This window comes from Osmerus mordax, chromosome 4 (assembly GCF_038355195.1).
Source record: "Osmerus mordax isolate fOsmMor3 chromosome 4, fOsmMor3.pri, whole genome shotgun sequence".
In the NCBI taxonomy this organism is placed as follows: domain Eukaryota; kingdom Metazoa; phylum Chordata; class Actinopteri; order Osmeriformes; family Osmeridae; genus Osmerus; species Osmerus mordax.
The window spans coordinates 1,373,329-1,392,271 of record NC_090053.1 but is presented as its reverse complement, the minus strand read 5'-3'; the positions used below and the strand labels follow the sequence as shown (position 1 = coordinate 1,392,271).

General features: G+C 44.1%; 1 protein-coding gene across 1 annotated transcript; it reads right to left on the bottom strand.

The window, feature by feature from the left end:
- Positions 1-573: 573 nt before the first annotated feature.
- Positions 574-15,194, bottom strand: ptprjb.1 (protein tyrosine phosphatase receptor type Jb, tandem duplicate 1). The gene is made up of 31 exons (XM_067234137.1): positions 14,967-15,194; positions 14,543-14,812; positions 14,122-14,388; positions 13,455-13,700; positions 12,867-13,124; positions 12,344-12,613; positions 11,348-11,617; positions 10,925-11,188; positions 10,526-10,783; positions 10,095-10,349; positions 9,353-9,607; positions 9,000-9,266; positions 8,364-8,798; positions 7,740-8,003; positions 7,385-7,654; positions 6,906-7,163; positions 6,310-6,597; positions 6,002-6,151; positions 5,606-5,795; positions 5,350-5,471; positions 5,170-5,257; positions 4,996-5,040; positions 4,858-4,866; positions 4,459-4,546; positions 4,272-4,362; positions 3,835-3,908; positions 3,398-3,532; positions 3,134-3,250; positions 2,747-2,907; positions 2,460-2,595; positions 574-2,326 (listed from the first exon to the last, which is right to left on the bottom strand). Exons 1-31 carry the CDS (start codon positions 15,100-15,102, stop codon positions 2,168-2,170), a joined length of 6,096 nt encoding a protein of 2,031 aa, XP_067090238.1. The 5' UTR covers positions 15,103-15,194; the 3' UTR covers positions 574-2,167.
- Between the last annotated feature and the right edge of the window lie 3,749 nt (positions 15,195-18,943).

The window sequence follows — 18,943 nt, the reverse complement described above, 5'->3', positions numbered from 1 at the left end:
GATTCTTGACCTCGGCTACTATAAGAATTTACTGAAAGATTAGGAACATAACATGGATATCTGTTAAATACGATGTAACTGTGTCATATAGCCTAAACTATGGATGAACAATGGTCTATAACAGACCTACAGTACCCAACCTCTCCAATAAGGACCTAGGCTTGGCAGACGTCAGCTGAAAATAAATGGATGTTTTCCTCTGACACAAAAACTGGGTCTATTACTTATTTATCCACTAAGGGTACACTTAGCTGTCCGTAACAGTGAAAGTATTTCTGAATAATGCAGAGATACCAGCTCCCGCATTGAAATGTAAAGCTATTTTAGTCATCATTTCTTGTCTTGGCTTACATTTCACTGGTAGGAAAATGTTATGAAATATAATAATTGCATGAGCTGTAGATGTGCAGTAGCCATAGTTTATCCTGATAAATGTCCCATTGTCAGGACTAAGGGAAAGGCAAAACAGGTAAAAGAACAATTGCTTTAAAAGCCCAGGGAGTGTGTGGCGTTAAGACAGAGCAGTAGTCAAACTTTCACATGCTCCCGCACAGAAGCCCACAGACACATCTGGAAAGAAAAAAGTGCAACATCTTTATTTCAATTTTGGTGACAGATGGATAAGCAGGCAGTAAGTCATCCCCTTGTTCATCTTCTGGCTTGGACCAGCGAGCGTCTCACACACAGCATTTAAACATCTTTAAACACGTAATAACCTAACAACATCAAACTTTTGAGTTCCCTTACGGAATTTGCCATTTTGTTTACTTATACCATACAAGTGCTCTTAATTATACCTAAAATTTTTATAACAAGGCTGTACACCATACATAGACAAGTAAAACAGTAAGCAGTGTAGTGGCTTAGTGGCTTTAAGAGGTAAGAATACAGTAGAATCACAGTTCTAAAACAAGAAGGTAGCCCTCATGGAAAGTTCTGCCCTTTAGGAACTGAAAATAAAGCATTTCCTCCTGCCATGATCGCAGGAATGTCTAAAGATAGATGAGATGCACAGCAGGGAGAGAGAAGACATTTCCTTTTCAGAATAAACACATCAGAATGTGTTTAACCTGTGGCCTCTCAGTGACAATGTTAAGAAGGGCAACCAGACTGTCATACCCTACACTCCCTGGAGAAGTCTCACAACCAGACTGGCATACCCTACACTCCCTGGAGAAGTCTCACAACCAGACTGGCATACCCTACACTCCCTGGAGAAGTCTCACAACCAGACTGGCATACCCTACACTCCCTGGAGAAGTCTCACAACCAGACTGGCATACCCTACACTCCCTGGAGAAGTCTCACAACCAGACTGGCATACCCTACATTCCCTGGAGAAGTCTCACAACCAGACTGGCATACCCTACACTCCCTGGAGAAGTCTCTCTGCAGCTCACATTTACAGCAACAAGAACACACGTCTTACAGACTTTCCATGTAAAAACTACAGAGTTGTTTTTATTGCAGATGCATCCAGTGCATGAGCAGAGCATTGCATAAATACACAATACGAAAATATTCCCTTACAGACTTCTCTTTCGTTCATCAAAACTGAAACTCCTATGCAATGGCCTCATATCATGTTCAAGATAATGTAATTGCACCATCTAGAGGCCTTAAAGAGTCCAAACCTCGCAGCATAGTTGGTGGCGAGGTCCAATACCAGGTTGTAAAGAGATATTCAGTCAACCCACCAACATACGATCCCTTAACTTCCTGTAACTATACAGCATTCACATATCTCACATCATTACCTGAGCAAATCTTTTTTTAAATAAATTGATGAATGAAATAACCGTACTAGCAAGCAAGAAAATATAAAAAATCTTGGACATATCAAAAATGTGCAGATATAAGAAAACATGAACATAATTATAAGATAACATTTTATATACATACTTTTTTGGGTCATAAAATATAATTTTGTGTTGTCTGCATGTTATCTGCATAGATTATCCTACATCATACATTTAATAAATTAGAAAATACAGAATATAAATCAAAGAATGGACTCGAGTGTATAGGATGGCATAGAAAAATAAACACACTTTTTTTGTTAAAACATTCTCTTTTCTAACTCCTATTGGTTTCTGAAACTAGAGTATTTGAGAGCTACGGAGAGTTGGATGAAGAGAGGAACTGAACAGAGGGCGGCTGCCACTGCTTAGGCGTTGTGGTAGCCATTTTTATCAGGATTTTTCTTGGGTTCAACGTTTTCGTAGATGGTGAGGGCAGCAGTGTTCTGGTAGATTAAGTCCACATTTGTTCCAGTTCTGGATCGGATGATGTCCACAGCACACTGGTTTAGGAACACATACTGGTCCTGTAAAGACACAACACTTTATTCAGCTTTCCCAAACAAGCATCATACTGTAGCAAAATCTGAAATGTGCACCTTCGAAATGCTGTTAGATCAACACAGTGTGTGCATGCGTCTGTGTGTTTGTGTGTCTCACCTCTGTCTGCACCATTAGGGGTCGGTGCATGCGTAGGTCATGGATGGTTCCGTACACGTCAACCATGCTGTCCCTCTCAATCTGGAAGAGGAGACGGTCTATGGCTATAAAGGTGCCTGTACGGCCCACACCAGCACTGTGGAGGGAAGGAGAAGGAGAATAGAAGGTACAGATCGAGAGAGAGAGAACATGATCAGCTCAGATTTGTGGTTGTGTGAACTTGAACAATATCCACGTGTGTATCTGTGTGTGTGTGTGTGTGTGTGTGTGTGTCTGAGCCAGCTAACCTGCAGTGGACAATGGTGGGGGAGTGGCGGGAGAATTGATCCATGTGCTCCCTGACCAGGTGCCTGAAGTTGATAAGCAGCTCTGTGGTCTCAGGCACGCCGTGGTCCGGCCAGGCGGTGAAGTGGAAGTGGCGCACTGAGCGAGTCTCTGCTGTCTTCACCTGTTGACCAAAGAGGCAGACTCATTCCTGCTTGGAGGCTAACGCAACAAAGGACATTTCTTGGAAGTTTGATCAACATTTTGAGGTTTGATTTCCTAATTCAGAATTCATAATACAGAAAGCTTAAGCATTATTTTTGCCACATTGAACATGATACATTTGAAGAAAAGTATTGTCCACCTGACAATTCTATCCTTAACCTATTGTTACATTAATAAAATCGTACATTTTTTACGTCAAACTCCCTAATAGTCCAGTCTTCAAGGGGGAGTTCGGAAGTGGTTGTCACAGTGATGTTTTCAAAGTGCTTTGTGTCGGCCGGCCAGTATTCCTCACATTTCACCTAAGACAGAAAAGATTGATGTGTGTCAGTGTCTAACTGTATATTTGTGTGTGATACAATGTGTGTGTGTTAGCGTGCATGTGCATTTTTACGCATACTGTTTAGAGCATGAAAGGCTGTGTTAGTGTCAGTGTTAGGGCCACTCACTCGTCCCTGTTCGTTGCAGCGGGTCAGCATGACCAGGGTCAGGACGTTCTTCTCCCAGATCATCCTCCAGAACTGGTCCACCGTGACAGGCAATGGACCCTGGGCCGCAATAAACTCCTTCCTGGAGTTGTATCCCTGCCAGGTGACACACAGCGTAAACACACACACCACCTACACCTATGGTGCTCTACCTTTAAGTCTTTATTCATCTAGCATCTTTAACGGGTAGTGCTGGTCTAGGAACAGCCTGCTTGTTTGATATAATGTATTCAAACTTCTAGTGACTGATCCTAAATCAGACTGATCCTAGATCCCCCTGGCCTCCTGCTCTGAGATGCTAGATAACAGATTGAGTGTTTGTGCTCAGCAGAGTCAAGACAGAGGCCAACAGAAGCGATGAGATCTGGACGTGCTGATGAGGAGGAGTCAGTACGCACCGGGATGTAGTTAGCATTGATGTAGTCATCGAACCCACTCCCCTGGGTGGAGAGTCTCACTCTAGAGGAGTCGTCTAGGAAGAGACGGTGGGATGGATGAGGGTTGAGAGAGAATGAAAATAAAGGAGAGAGGTAGAGAAACATGTAGAGACGCAGAGAGAGAGAGAGTTCCCCTAGAGTTCAGAGTGCCTATCTACTCACCTGTTTTGTATGAAGCTGATGTTTGAGCAGGATATATAGTGGTTATTGTACTTTATCTTTTACAGTGTATGCATATTTCACAAGAATTACAAAAGATGGTTGAAATATACTAAAATTGTCTTGTATTGCATTGTTGAAGATGGAGGATTAGATATGAGAAGCATTGATGGGTATGGTTAGTTAGTGGAAAAAATGTTGAGTTACTGACAAGAGGATGGAGGTCATAGTTGACTTACAGGGCAGAACATTGTTGTAACGATTCTTTGGCTTGTTTTCCACAGCCAGAGCACTGTTTTTAGCTTGGACTGTGCCGACAGGCTTAAGTTCCTACACACACAAACACACACAAAAAAAAGTGTGCTTGTTATTTTCAAGTTTACATTGATCTTTGAATGTTTTGGTTTTATCAGTCATTTTGTTTACCTCAAACTCCTCAGCAAAGCCACAGTTGGAGTCAGCTTTCTGCTTCTTGTAGTAGGCTTCATAGTCCTCTACCTTCACCGCCACACTGCTGCTCACAGAAACTCAGGGTCAGGGAGTACATCATCCATCCACAGTATCAGGGAAAGATCCTTTCAATGACTATCGTTTGCTCAGGTCTGCCTGCAGTGTCTTGTGGTCGGACTTTTTGGGAAAACCTGATTTTTACCATTGTACTAGACCCAAACAATAATTTAGGATTTCCCCAAAAACATCAAAACACATCAAGACTAAAGGGGGAAGAGTGGACTGGGTCAGAGTAAACAGATCTACTAAAAACAACTCATCGGCTTACATACACATCGGGAGTTACCAGGGTTCACCACGTGAAATCATACTTACACTTTAGCCCTGAAAAAGGAAAGAGAAATCAATTATGTTAAAAGTGATCAGCTGTATATGTTTTGGGATCAATCCATCAAAGTCAGGAGCCACAACCGCTGTACATGTGGTTGGTGACGGGACCCATCCCAGACTCACCTCAGGGAGTGGATCTGGATGTCCGAGTTGTCTTTCTGTCTCTGTCTGCAATTGGAATGACATGATCTTCAAGCACCCAACAACCAACTGCTAACCACAAAACCTACTACTTCCTCTATGTAACTAGGATTTTCCATGATGATGTCATGACGAAGGGTGACGTGGAGACTATACCTCATCCAGTATACGACAAAGCCGATCAGGATGATAAAGAGGACGGCGAAAACTCCAAGCGAAGCCCCGACCGCGATGCCAATAACAACTTTAAAAGAAGAGAAAGAGACACATGATCTAGTGTCTTGTGTACAGTCCCCTGTGTTCTGGCTGACGGGGTTCCTGGAAGGTGGGCGCTACCTGGGCTTTGTGGCAGAGGGTCAGTATGGTACCACTCGGTCACTGTGAAAAAAGACGTTGCCACGTTCACAAGATCTGACCGGGGCTGGATCTCAAGCAGAGTGAACAACACTATGGCATACCTGGAACAAAACACACAAAAATAACACAAATGTCTCTCTAACTTTCTTTTTTCTCATGTGCCTCAGAGAGTTTCTAAGTTCCTGGTTGTTCCCTGAGAGCTGCCCTTCCAGCCCTGGGGCCCATCTGTCCTTACCTGTACGTGTGCAGTGGTTTCAGGGCAGGGTTGCTATAGCCTTGATAAGAAGTTCCATCACCTATGTCTAAGGTCAGGTAGTCCCCTCCGCTACGGCTGGACCGAGAGATATTTTGGACGGTTGCCAGGTATGCTTTATCTGAGTCCTTGTAGGTCTTATTCAGGTACACAGAAAGGTTGGTCACTGGATCTGGAATTCAAAGCACAAGTAAAGCGTATGCCACTTACATGGGGACCAATGAAATAGCCGATCAGGATGATCAAACACAACACTTTTAATTCTGTACTAGTCATCCTTGACTATGTGCCACCACAATTACATAACTACAATTGACATTTAAGATCCATTGACAGGAGGTCTATGTCGAATGCAATAACAGAGGAAAGAGAACGTACTGCTGGTATCAGAAGTCACCAGCACACCCCATGTTGTGATTGGTCCATTCCTGTTGTCCAGGAGACTGGGGTTAACTTGAACCGTGAAACTGTCGTGTTGTGTTTTGGTGATGTGCACCAGGTTTGAAGCGTTGGCTGGGATTGGTGGACCTTTGTAATAGAAAGAATAGACCTTCATAAACACCTCAATTGCTGACATGATTACATTTGCATAACAACTAGTTTGGTAATTAAACTAGCACTAAATCCTGACCCATCAGTTTAAGTCCACATGAATCCACATTATTGCTGTCTAAGAATGCCCATACTTGTAATGCCTGTAGTTTTGGTGCAATATCGGATCTCGCTCGGAGGGCCACATGCCAGAGTCTGGACAGCCACTTTGTATTCTGTGTAGTGACTCAGGTTGGAGACACTGTACGTGCACATTTGGTTGCACTGGACCCCAGGGTTGAAACTGTTGATCTGACTGTTGTCCTTGGAAATGTTGACAGTAAGGCCTATCATGTTTCCTGCAGGAGGGCTCCAGGACATGTTAAGCCAGGCCTCAGGGCTGTTGGGGCCCTCACACGTCAGATTGAACACGGGACTTGCTTCTGCAGCACAGATAGGGTTGAACAGAGACAGGAAAACAAGCCAGTTATGATGATTAACATGGAGTATGGCACATTTGACAGTAAAAGTAAGTGTACTTTCACTTCATTTCACTCATTTAATAATCCTGGGCTCTTTCTATAGCTAAATCCAGCCCTCTGCAGCCCCTCGACAATCACCCACACGCGAGTCTCTAAGAAAAACTTGTTTCAGCCCCACTTTGAGAACCACTGGGCTACTATTAGAATGCTGCTGTGAGGTATGGCGCAGGTCCTGCCTCATACTCTAGAGTTCATCTCCCAGAGCTCACTTGTACATCTGGTGATGCTGACTGGAGCTCCTTCTGTTCCGTCAGCGGTCTGTGTGGTAACCATGAAGGTGTAGTTCGTCCCAGGAACTAGGCCCGTGATGACTGTGGTGGTATCTGATGTTTCCTTGGGTTCTGTGGAGAGTGTCCAGTTCACGGCGTACTTGTAGCCTGGTTTGTCACCTGTAGGCCTCATCCACTGCAGGGTGACCTTCTTCTCGTCTATCTCAGTTACATTCAGACCCGAGATCCTTTCTGGACCTGGGTGAAGGGAAGGTGGGGTGAGTGTTGGAACATAGCTGATAACTTTGGGGCCAGTGGGTGAAGATAGGGTCTCACAGATAATGGCATGGAGGGGTGATCAGATCATGAGAGGTCAGGTTATGCTGTCTTGATTGTTTGTGGCAGATGATTGAGGTGGATAGTGTGCGTGAGTGCCTCTGTGTGTGTGTGTGTGTGTGCGCGTCAGTTAAACCACTTACGTGTAGTGACTTTCATCTGCACCGCCTTGCTCCTAAAGATCAATGGCCCCAGTGTTACCACGGAAACGGTGTATGGAGTCCCTGACTCCAGGCCAGTGAGGTTGGTCGTCTGGTTAGCGGTTGTGACGCTCTTTTCTCCGTTCCCTGGTGATGTGTACGTCACGATGTACTTGAAGGAGCTGTTGCTCATCAGAGGGGCTTCCTCCCAACGCAGAGACAGGGAGCTGGTGGTCTTGGTCAAGATACTTATGGGTCCAGGTGGATTTGGAACTGAAAGAAACATCCAAATAATCATAATGTTACCTGGGGTCTGATGTGTCAGGCTCTTTTGCCGGGCGCTCTTCGTCGTACTCACACGTCGCCGTGGTAACGGGTCCTGACGTCGCGTTGAAAGGTCCGCTAATCGTGGTCACCGTGGCATTGTATTCTGTGGCTGGATTTAACTCGTAGAAGTTCCTGAATGTCGAGGAGGAGTTTAGAGACTCTCGTAAGGGGGGCCCACGATCTGTGCTCAGGACCACCACGTACTGCTCCACCCCCCCTGGGGGGGGGCTCCAGGACACCCGGACAGAGCTGTTGCTTCCTGTGTTGCTGATGTTGAGCTGGACCACCTCAGGTTCTGTTTAACATGGAGACAGGAGGAGAGAGAGGGTTGAGAGAGGTGGTCGAGAGAACAACCTCTGGCAGGGGCGGCGCCAGATAATTTTTAATGCAGCTGCTGATGGGGTGCTATCATTGACAGGGGGAGCTGCGCAATTATATATATATATATATATGTATATGTGATGCTAATTTGAATGGAACTGCAGTTGTGCTAGCTGCCATCTCTGCATCCGCGGCAAACGCATTAGCGGACTGCTCCGTGTCAGACACCGTACAATTAACATCCGATTCTCCGATCGGATTTTCCAGAAATTATTTTTGGGGGTGCTATCGGGGTGCTTTGGTCTTTCTTGGGGGTGCTGAAGCACCTGCTAGCCCCTCCCCAGCGCCGCCCATGACCTCAGGTAAACAGATGTTGATGGGTTGAAGACTGGGAAGCTGAGAACAGTCTTACTTGTGTACTGGTAGCTGAGAACAGTCTTACTTGTGTACTGGTAGGTGAGAACAGTCTTACTTGTGTACTGGTAGGTGAGAACAGTCTTACTTGTGTACTGGTAGGTGAGAACAGCATCTCCCTCAGTGGCGTTCCTTGTGATGACGGAAACGCTGAATGTGCAGTTGGTTCCAGGTAAGAGGTCAACAACTACATCCCCTTCACGAGTCACTGTGTAGTTTTTGGGGGCCGACACACACCCCAGGATGGTGATCCTGTAGGTGTAACTGCTCTGGTACTCCAACGGTTTGTCCCATGTCAGATTCACAGCCGTCGTATTCAGAGTGGTGGCGGTTAAATTGTTAATGTTAAATGGTCCTACAAGGGTGAAGGGAGGACACAAGACCATTGGAATCAGATTGGGATCACAACATAAGTTTTCCCTCCTGAGAAGGTAACTTCAAACTAGTCAAATCGAGTGGCACGAACATTTAGACTCTCAATCAGGAGAATAAATCCCAGTATTGGATTATACACGTGTAGACAACCCCACAATGCAATGGGACCACTGTCACGTACGTGTGAAGTAGGACACTTTCACAGGGGTTGCCATGGTGCTGTCCTGGGTTGTTGTGGTGACAGTGGAGGTGTAGGCGCTCCCTGACTGAAGCTCAGGGATGATTATGGTTGTGGCGGTGACGTTGTGGGAGATGAAGGACGAGCCGTTGGAGTTGACCGTTTCTACCTGGTAGATGTAGCCCTGCTGACTCTCTGTCTGGTCCCAGGTCAGGAACACGGTGGTGATGTTGACACTGTTCGCTGTCAGGTTACTCACAGGGTACGGCTCTAGAGGAATGGACAACAGCTGTGTTATTTGTGTGTGTGTTATCCGTGTGTGTGTGTGTGTGTCCGTGCTCAATCTAGACACCTACTGGTGGATATTGCTTTCGTCAACATTGAACTCTCGTAGCCAAGCGCCCCGACTGTCGTCACGGAGATGGAATAGAGAGTTCCCGATTTGAGTTTCAGAAACTGGAACCAGTTTTTGGTACTGGTCTTTGTACTTGAGTTGATCTGCACAGAGAAGTTGTAACGTTCAGCCACCATCTGGTCCGGCCGGGTCCAGCTGATATTGATGGATGAAGTCGTTGGTTCCACAGTTATGACGGATCCAGGTGGGTTGGGAACTGAGGGAAAACAACCATCAAGTCAAGTCAGTTTATTTGTAAAGCACATTTAAAAACGCCAACCAAAGTGCTGTACAAAGTTATCAAATAAGGCAAAAAAAAAAAAAAGACAAACAAAACAATTAAGCACAAGTGACCCTAAACTGACTCGAAAGCCAATGAATAAAAACATGTTTTAAGACGAGACTTAAATATCTCGGTGATGGGGGATGACCTGATAAAAATGAGCAGCTTATTCCACAGACTAGGGGCCACAACTGAAAAGGCACGATCACCTTTTGTTTTCATCCGAGTCTGTGGAATGGCTAAAACTAACCACGGATATCAGAACCAAACAAACCCAAACAGAGTACCCAAGATTCCCTCTCAATCTGACCCTGAGGAAGTCCAAGGAAGTCCCCACTAAGCACACAAATAAAATGAGCTTTTGAAGGTTTATGTAATACTGCACTCTGCAATCATGTTTAAGACCAAGACACAGACTTACATGTTGCGTTTTGAACTGCAGCTGATACTTGACGGTGTGGGCCGCTCTGCGTGAACACTGTGACTGTGTAAAGTTGACCCGGAATTAGGTTCTCAAACAAGTAGTTGTTGGTTTGGATGAGGGTGGTGTTTTCTGTGACACCCTCGTGGTCCAGCTGGACCATGTAGGACTCCACCTGTCCTGTTGGTCTCAGCCAGGTGACACTCAGGTTAGTAGTTGTTCCTATAGCAACGATGCCTGTCACTATCCCAGGATCTGGAAAATTAAGAATATAAAACATTTAAGTATTGTTTTTCAATATGTACAAACCATTACAAACAAAACTTTTGTGAAAAATGTTTTGTTCTGGGTTATACTCCAGACCGTGAGAAGGAATACTATTCATAATATTATTAATATAAGTGTAAGATGGGACAACAGTGGAACCATACATGTGTAGCTGTTTGTAGTTGTTGGGTCAGACATGACCGTCTTTACAACGACAACCACAGCAATGGTATAAGGGCTTCCAGGGACAAGATCAGTCAGTAGGTAGTTTTCAACCGTGGTGTTTAGGCTCCGATTCACAGAAGTCCCATTGATGTTCACCAGGTATGAGTAGCTTGGTTTGTGGTCACCCTGCTGGTACCAGCTCAGTCTGATGGTAGTGTTTGACTCCACCACCGTAAGGTTAGTGACCGCCATGGGCTCTGCAGGCAACATGTGGAACATAGTTATGTAGAAACAAGGGCTGCTGAGAACGATGCCCTCAGAAAACCAGGATGCCTACTTGACCTCATTAACATATGCTTGTGATAAACGATGAAGAGTCGTCGTGTGCGACAACTTACTTGTGTAGCTGAACAGTAGCTGAGGAGTGGCTTCACTATCCTGTCCTGCTACCGTGGTGACGGTAAAGTTGTAGCCGGTACCGGGTTCTAAATCATGGACCAGAAAGGTGGTGTTGCTGACGGAGGTAAAGCTGGCATTGGGTTTGTTGAGGATTTGGACTCTGTAGGTGTAGTAGGACTGGGCAGAGAGAGGGAGGTCCCACACCAGAACAACTGAGGAGGTATTCTTCAGTGTGGCTCGAAGACTCAACACAGGGTTAGGCACTGGCAGAAATAGAGGCAACATGATAAGTTGGGAACACACACAGTGAGACACAGAGAAGGACTTCAAGGTCATGAAACGTGGCTCTAGTACAAAGCAAGATCTGTTGTTACATTTCCTGATGTTGTTTTTTCACTGATGACTCATGATGCTGTACTCACAGGTGAACGATGAGTTCTGAACAGGGGTACTCGTAAACCCCTGAGGTCCCACGGTCACCACGGTGATGTTGTAGAGAGTTCCGGATGCTAGTCCACTGAGGACATAACTGTTGTTTTTGGAAGATACACTCTGGATATTACTTGAGGACTGGTAGGTGATGTTATAGGTGATGTTTGGAGCTGTCTCCATAGAAACAGGGAGGGCCCACTGCACAGTCAGAGATGTGCTAGTCTTGGAAAGGAGAAGGATGGCACCAGGAGGACTGGGAACTGTTATTCAGGAAGAGATTCAAAAGTTATAGATGGATGAACGCCTGTATGAATACAGTACAAACACAAAACCTGATCAAATTCATTTTCATATTTTGAAATGGGTACTGAACATTATGCATTATGCATACACGCATCAATACATTTTTCTTAATTAAATGTATTATTAGGGGTCCTTTGTAAAGGTGAGCACTTACACTTGCTAATGCTAATGCTAATGCCTCCTCAAATGGATGCCCTCTTTCCCATGGGCTTTGAAGGGGTGTGTTTATTCAGTTGCTCATTCTGTGAGCTATGGTACAGTACAGTGACTGTACTGTTTCATGGAACCAACACACACACACACACACACACACACACAGACACACACACACACACACACACAGACACACACACACACAGACACACACACACACGCACACAGACACACACACAGACACACACAGACACACACACACGCACACAGACACACACAGACACACACACACACACAGACACACACACACGCACACACACACACACACACACACACAGACACACACACACACAGACACACACACACAGACACACACACACGCACACAGACACACACACACGCACACAGACACACAGACACACAGACACAGACACACACACATGCACACAGACACACACAGACACACACACAGACACACACACACAGAGAGACAGACATGGTGGATGCCATCCCAGGCCATGATAACTTACCAGTGGCAATCTGATCTCCGTCTGTCTGGCTGCTGAAAGATCCAGCGATAGAAGTGACTGTGAGCAGATACAGCCTGCCAGGCTGAAGGTCAGTGAAGTTGGCCTCCTTCTTCACATTAGAAATGTTTTGATTGGTTGTCATTGGCTTTAGATCCTCATTGGAGAGGCTGACAGTGAATACATCTACTCTTCCAGCTGGCAGGATCCACTCCACATACAGATAGCTGGTACCTCGACCAACAACGCTGATGTTGGCAGGTCTCTCAGGCTCTGTCAATGGCACAATTATATTTCTCCATTCAGTCACACTACAAGGGACACCAATCTAAGCAATATTACACATGAGGGTTTTGCTGTTTATTGTAACTATTATTGACAAGGCAATCATTAATATTAATAATTGAAGAACATGTAATTAACGTAGAAATGTATTGTATTTCCCTTAAGACAGGATATGAATGTTGTTGTATTCTTGAAGTGCAGAACTGTACACACAAGACCATACATGAGGAATGGGACCTACTGACGAATGAGGTTGTCGTGCCACTGTTCCCCTCGGTGATGTTGTTACCAGCCACTGCCGTTACTTTGAAGGTGTACTTGAAGCCAGCGACCAGCCCTGATATGCTGACGGATGTTTCACTGGTGTTTTTCTGACCAGTCTTGTTGCCAGAGGTCCACTCCACTCTGAAGAAGCTTCTCTCCAGGCTAGAATTCCAATTTAGCCACACAGACGAAGTGGTGACGTTGCTCACGAAAAGGTTAGTGACATCATCGGGATCTGTTGAAATCAAGGTTAAAGTTGGAGAAAAAAAGAGGCTAATTTTACAATTCAGAAAACATGCAAGTTCTGTGAACTGCTTTAACTACAGCTTGGTTAATAAATATTCATCTCAATACATTGGTTTAAAGTCCAAATAGGCTTCAAGTAGACATGTCAACTTTGGGTAAGCTGAGGTTGTAGAAGCTTCCCTCCAAGGCTGCTGGTTAGGAGAGGGGTACAGCCCCAAGGCTGCTGGTTAGGAGAGGGGTACAGCCCCAAGGCTGCTGGTTAGGAGAGGGGTACAGCCCCAAGGCTGCTGGTTAGGAGAGGGGTACAGCCAAAGCTTACTTGTGTAAAGTGCCCTGGTGTATGGAGCCCCTTGGGTAATGTTGTCCTGGGCCAGGGCAATGATCTTGACAGTGTAATGAGTTCCTGGAATCAGTCCTGTTATGTTTGCAGAGACAGCTTGTGTGAAGAGGGATACATTGTTCCACAACACCTTGTACCCTGCTGTCTGTCCTGAAGGCTTGGCCCAGTTCAGGTGCAGGGAATCTTTGCTCGACGTTATTACGGGTGCCATGACAACGTCCGGTTCTGAAAGTAGGAGAATAAGGAGGTGGAAGTAAAGAACATGAAAAGTGTTAGCCAGGTCTTTTAGTAAGCAAGTGACAATCCAGACAACAGCATCATAAGATCAGAACCATCCAGGCATCCATCAGCTGAAGAGGTGCAGGTAGGTGATCTAAATGACAACATAAACAAGCAATCAACAGCCCTGGGCTTACTGTACTGCGCGGTTTGCCAGTACTTCCTCTCGCGGATTTGTTATCCTCAGCCATTGCAATTACTATAAATGCATCATTCACTCGAGGTTGTAAAAATAAGATGTTAGTTGACATAGTTTACAGTTGTACCTGTAATTGCTTGCTGTTCCCAATTACCTTCATATCATATACTGGAACAATTCTACATGTGCCTAAACTATGAAAGCTTCACACTGTAAACATCATCTTACTGGTGTAGACTGAAGTCACAGAGGGCTTCCCCTTCGTTAGGTCTCCAGCCACTGTTGTGACTGCAAATGTGTATTTCACTCCAGGGATCAGGTTTTCTACTGTGAAATCTGTTTGAGTAGTTGTTCCATTCATAGATTTCATAGATGTACTGCCATCATTCCACTCTACTCTATAGAAGGACCAGTTTCCCACTGGTTCAGCCCAGTTCAGGACCACAGAGGAAGTTGTGATGTTAAAGACAGTGAAGTTCCTGATGATGTCAGGCTCTGTGTGCAAGAGAGGGGCAGTTTGGGGGGAAACATAATTATGTCCAAATATTTGATGAATCCCTGCAATGCAAGACTAACTCTTGAAGAAATAGAGTAGAAACAGTATATCTAATCCAAATGACAAACGTGTTCTTATCCAAGACAAGCTTACTTGTAAAGAATGATTTGCCAACACTCATGCTCTCTGTTTTGTTATCTCCAGCCACTGTTGTGACTGCAAATGTGTATTTCACTCCAGGGATCAGGTTTGCTACTGTGAAATCTGTTTGAGTAGTTGTTTCATTCATAGATTTCATAGATGTACTGCCATCATTCCACTCTACTCTATAGAAGGACCAGTTTCCCACTGGTTCATCCCAGTTCAGGACCACAGAGGAAGTTGTGACGTTAAAGACAGTGAAGTTCCTGATGATGTCAGGCTCTGTGTGCAAGAGAGGGGCAGTTTGGGGGGAAACATAATTATGTCCAAATATTTGATGAATCCCTGCAATGCAAGACTAACTCTTGAAGAAATAGAGTAGAAACAGTATATCTAATCCAAATGACAAACGTGTTCTTTTCCAAGACAAGCTTACTTGTAAAGAATGATTTGCCAACACTCTTGCTCTCTGTTTTGTTATCTCCAGCCACTGTTGTGACTGCAAATGTGTATTTCACTCCAGGGATCAGGTTTGCTACTGTGAAATCTGTTTGAGTAGTTGTTTCATTCATAGATGTACTGCCATCATTCCACTCTACTCTATAGAAGGACCAGTTTCCCACTGGTTCAGCCCAGTTCAGGACCACAGAGGAAGTTGTGATGTTAAAGACAGTGAAGTTCCTGATGATGTCAGGCTCTGTGTGCAAGAGAGGGGCAGTTTGGGGGAAAACATAATTATGTCAAAATATTTGCTGAATCCCTGCAATGCAAGACTAACTCTTGAAGAAATAGAGTAGTACTTCCTCTCGCGGATTTGTTATCCTCAGCCATTGCAATGACTATAAATGCATCATTCACTCGAGGTTGTAAAAATAAGATGTTAGTTGACATAGTTTACAGTTGTACCTGTAATTGCTTGCTGTTCTCAATTACCTCCATATCACATACTGGAACAATTCTACATGTGCCTAAACTATGAAAGCTTCACACTGTAAACATCATCTTACTGGTGTAGACTGAAGTCACAGAGGGCTTCCCCTTCGTTAGGTCTCCAGCCACTGTTGTGACTGCAAATGTGTATTTCACTCCAGGGATCAGGTTTTCTACTGTGAAATCTGTTTGAGTAGTTGTTCCATTCATAGATTTCATAGATGTACTGCCATCATTCCACTCTACTCTATAGAAGGACCAGTTTCCCACTGGTTCATCCCAGTTCAGGACCACAGAGGAAGTTGTGACGTTAAAGACAGTGAAGTTCCTGATGATGTCAGGCTCTGTGTGCAAGAGAGGGGCAGTTTGGGGGGAAACATAATTATGTCCAAATATTTGATGAATCCCTGCAATGCAAGACTAACTCTTGAAGAAATAGAGTAGAAACAGTATATCTAATCCAAATGACAAACGTGTTCTTTTCCAAGACAAGCTTACTTGTAAAGAATAATTTGCCAACACTCTTGCTCTCTGTTTTGTTATCTCCAGCCACTGTTGTGACTGCAAATGTGTATTTCACTCCAGGGATCAGGTTTGCTACTGTGAAATCTGTTTGAGTAGTTGTTTCATTCATAGATGTACTGCCATCATTCCACTCTACTCTATAGAAGGACCAGTTTCCCACTGGTTCAGCCCAGTTCAGGACCACAGAGGAAGTTGTGATGTTAAAGACAGTGAAGTTCCTGATGATGTCAGGCTCTGTGTGCAAGACAGGGGCAGTTTGGGGGAAAACATAATTATGTCAAAATATTTGCTGAATCCCTGCAATGCAAGACTAACTCTTGAAGAAATAGAGTAATACTTCCTCTCGCGGATTTGTTATCCTCAGCCATTGCAATGACTATAAATGCATCATTCACTCGAGGTTGTAAAAATAAGATGTTAGTTGACATAGTTTACAGTTGTACCTGTAATTGCTTGCTGTTCTCAATTACCTCCATATCACATACTGGAACAATTCTACATGTGCCTAAACTATGAAAGCTTCACACTGTAAACATCATCTTACTGGTGTAGACTGAAGTCACAGAGGGCTTCCCCTTCGTTAGGTCTCCAGCCACTGTTGTGACTGCAAATGTGTATTTCACTCCAGGGATCAGGTTTTCTACTGTGAAATCTGTTTGAGTAGTTGTTCCATTCATAGATTTCATAGATGTACTGCCATCATTCCACTCTACTCTATAGAAGGACCAGTTTCCCACTGGTTCAGCCCAGTTCAGGACCACAGAGGAAGTTGTGACGTTAAAGACAGTGAAGTTCCTGATGATGTCAGGCTCTGTGTGCAAGAGAGGGGCAGTTTGGGGGTAAACATAATTATGTCCAAATATTTGATGAATCCCTGCAATGCAAGACTAACTCTTGAAGAAATAGAGTAGAAACAGTATATCTAATCCAAATGACAAACGCGTTCTTATCCAAGACAAGCTTACTTGTAAAGAATGATTTGCCAACACTCATGCTCTCTGTTTTGTTATCTCCAGCCACTGTTGTGACTGCAAATGTGTATTTCACTCCAGGGATCAGGTTTGCTACTGTGAAATCTGTTTGAGTAGTTGTTTCATTCATAGATTTCATAGATGTACTGCCATCATTCCACTCTACTCTATAGAAGGACCAGTTTCCCACTGGTTCATCCCAGTTCAGGACCACAGAGGAAGTTGTGACGTTAAAGACAGTGAAGTTCCTGATGATGTCAGGCTCTGTGTGCAAGAGAGGGGCAGTTTGGGGGGAAACATAATTATGTCCAAATATTTGATGAATCCCTGCAATGCAAGACTAACTCTTGAAGAAATAGAGTAGAAACAGTATATCTAATCCAAATGACAAACGTGTTCTTTTCCAAGACAAGCTTACTTGTAAAGAATGATTTGCCAACACTCTTGCTCTCTGTTTTGTTATCTCCAGCCACTGTTGTGACTGCAAATGTGTATTTCACTCCAGGGATCAGGTTTGCTACTGTGAAATCTGTTTGAGTAGTTGTTTCATTCATAGATGTACTGCCATCATTCCACTCTACTCTATAGAAGGACCAGTTTCCCACTGGTTCAGCCCAGTTCAGGACCACAGAGGAAGTTGTGATGTTAAAGACAGTGAAGTTCCTGATGATGTCAGGCTCTGTGTGCAAGAGAGGGGCAGTTTGGGGGAAAACATAATTATGTCAAAATATTTGCTGAATCCCTGCAATGCAAGACTAACTCTTGAAGAAATAGAGTAGTACTTCCTCTCGCGGATTTGTTATCCTCAGCCATTGCAATGACTATAAATGCATCATTCACTCGAGGTTGTAAAAATAAGATGTTAGTTGACATAGTTTACAGTTGTACCTGTAATTGCTTGCTGTTCTCAATTACCTCCATATCACATACTGGAACAATTCTACATGTGCCTAAACTATGAAAGCTTCACACTGTAAACATCATCTTACTGGTGTAGACTGAAGTCACAGAGGGCTTCCCCTTCGTTAGGTCTCCAGCCACTGTTGTGACTGCAAATGTGTATTTCACTCCAGGGATCAGGTTTTCTACTGTGAAATCTGTTTGAGTAGTTGTTCCATTCATAGATTTCATAGATGTACTGCCATCATTCCACTCTACTCTATAGAAGGACCAGTTTCCCACTGGTTCATCCCAGTTCAGGACCACAGAGGAAGTTGTGACGTTAAAGACAGTGAAGTTCCTGATGATGTCAGGCTCTGTGTGCAAGAGAGGGGCAGTTTGGGGGTAAACATAATTATGTCCAAATATTTGATGAACCCCTGCAATGCAAGACTAACTCTTGAAGAAATAGAGTAGAAACAGTATATCTAATCCAAATGACAAACGTGTTCTTTTCCAAGACAAGCTTACTTGTAAAGAATGATTTGCCAACACTCTTAATCTCTGTTTTGTTATCTCCAGCCACTGTTGTGACTGCAAATGTGTATTTCACTCCAGGGATCAGGTTTGCTACTGTGAAATCTGTTTGAGTAGTTGTTTCATTCATAGATGTACTGCCATCATTCCACTCTACTCTATAGAAGGACCAGTTTCCCACTGGTTCAGCCCAGTTCAGGACCACAGAGGAAGTTGTGATGTTAAAGACAGTGAAGTTCCTGATGATGTCAGGCTCTGTGTGCAAGACAGGGGCAGTTTGGGGGAAAACATAATTATGTCAAAATATTTGCTGAATCCCTGCAATGCAAGACTAACTCTTGAAGAAATAGAGTAATACTTCCTCTCGCGGATTTGTTATCCTCAGCCATTGCAATGACTATAAATGCATCATTCATCATAGAGTAGAAACAGTATATCTAATTCATTACATTTACATTTTAGTCATTTAGCAGACGCTCTTATCCAGAGCGACTTACAGTAAGTACAGGGACATTCTCCCCGAGGCAAGTAGGGTGAAGTGCCTTGCCCACATCGTCATTTTGCACGGCCG

What these genes read in the sequence shown, in the direction of transcription:
- ptprjb.1 (XM_067234137.1), bottom strand. Translation starts at nt 15,102, where the DNA reads ATGAATGAAACAACTACTCAAACAGATTTCACAGTAGCAAACCTGATC. An exon ending in TGGCAAATCATTCTTTACAA is followed by an intron (nt 14,389 to 14,542) that starts GTAAGCTTGTCT and finishes TCTTGCACACAG; the next exon opens with AGCCTGACATCATCAGGAAC. An exon ending in CACGACAACCTCATTCGTCA is followed by an intron (nt 12,614 to 12,866) that starts GTAGGTCCCATT and finishes TGCCATTGACAG; the next exon opens with AGCCTGAGAGACCTGCCAAC.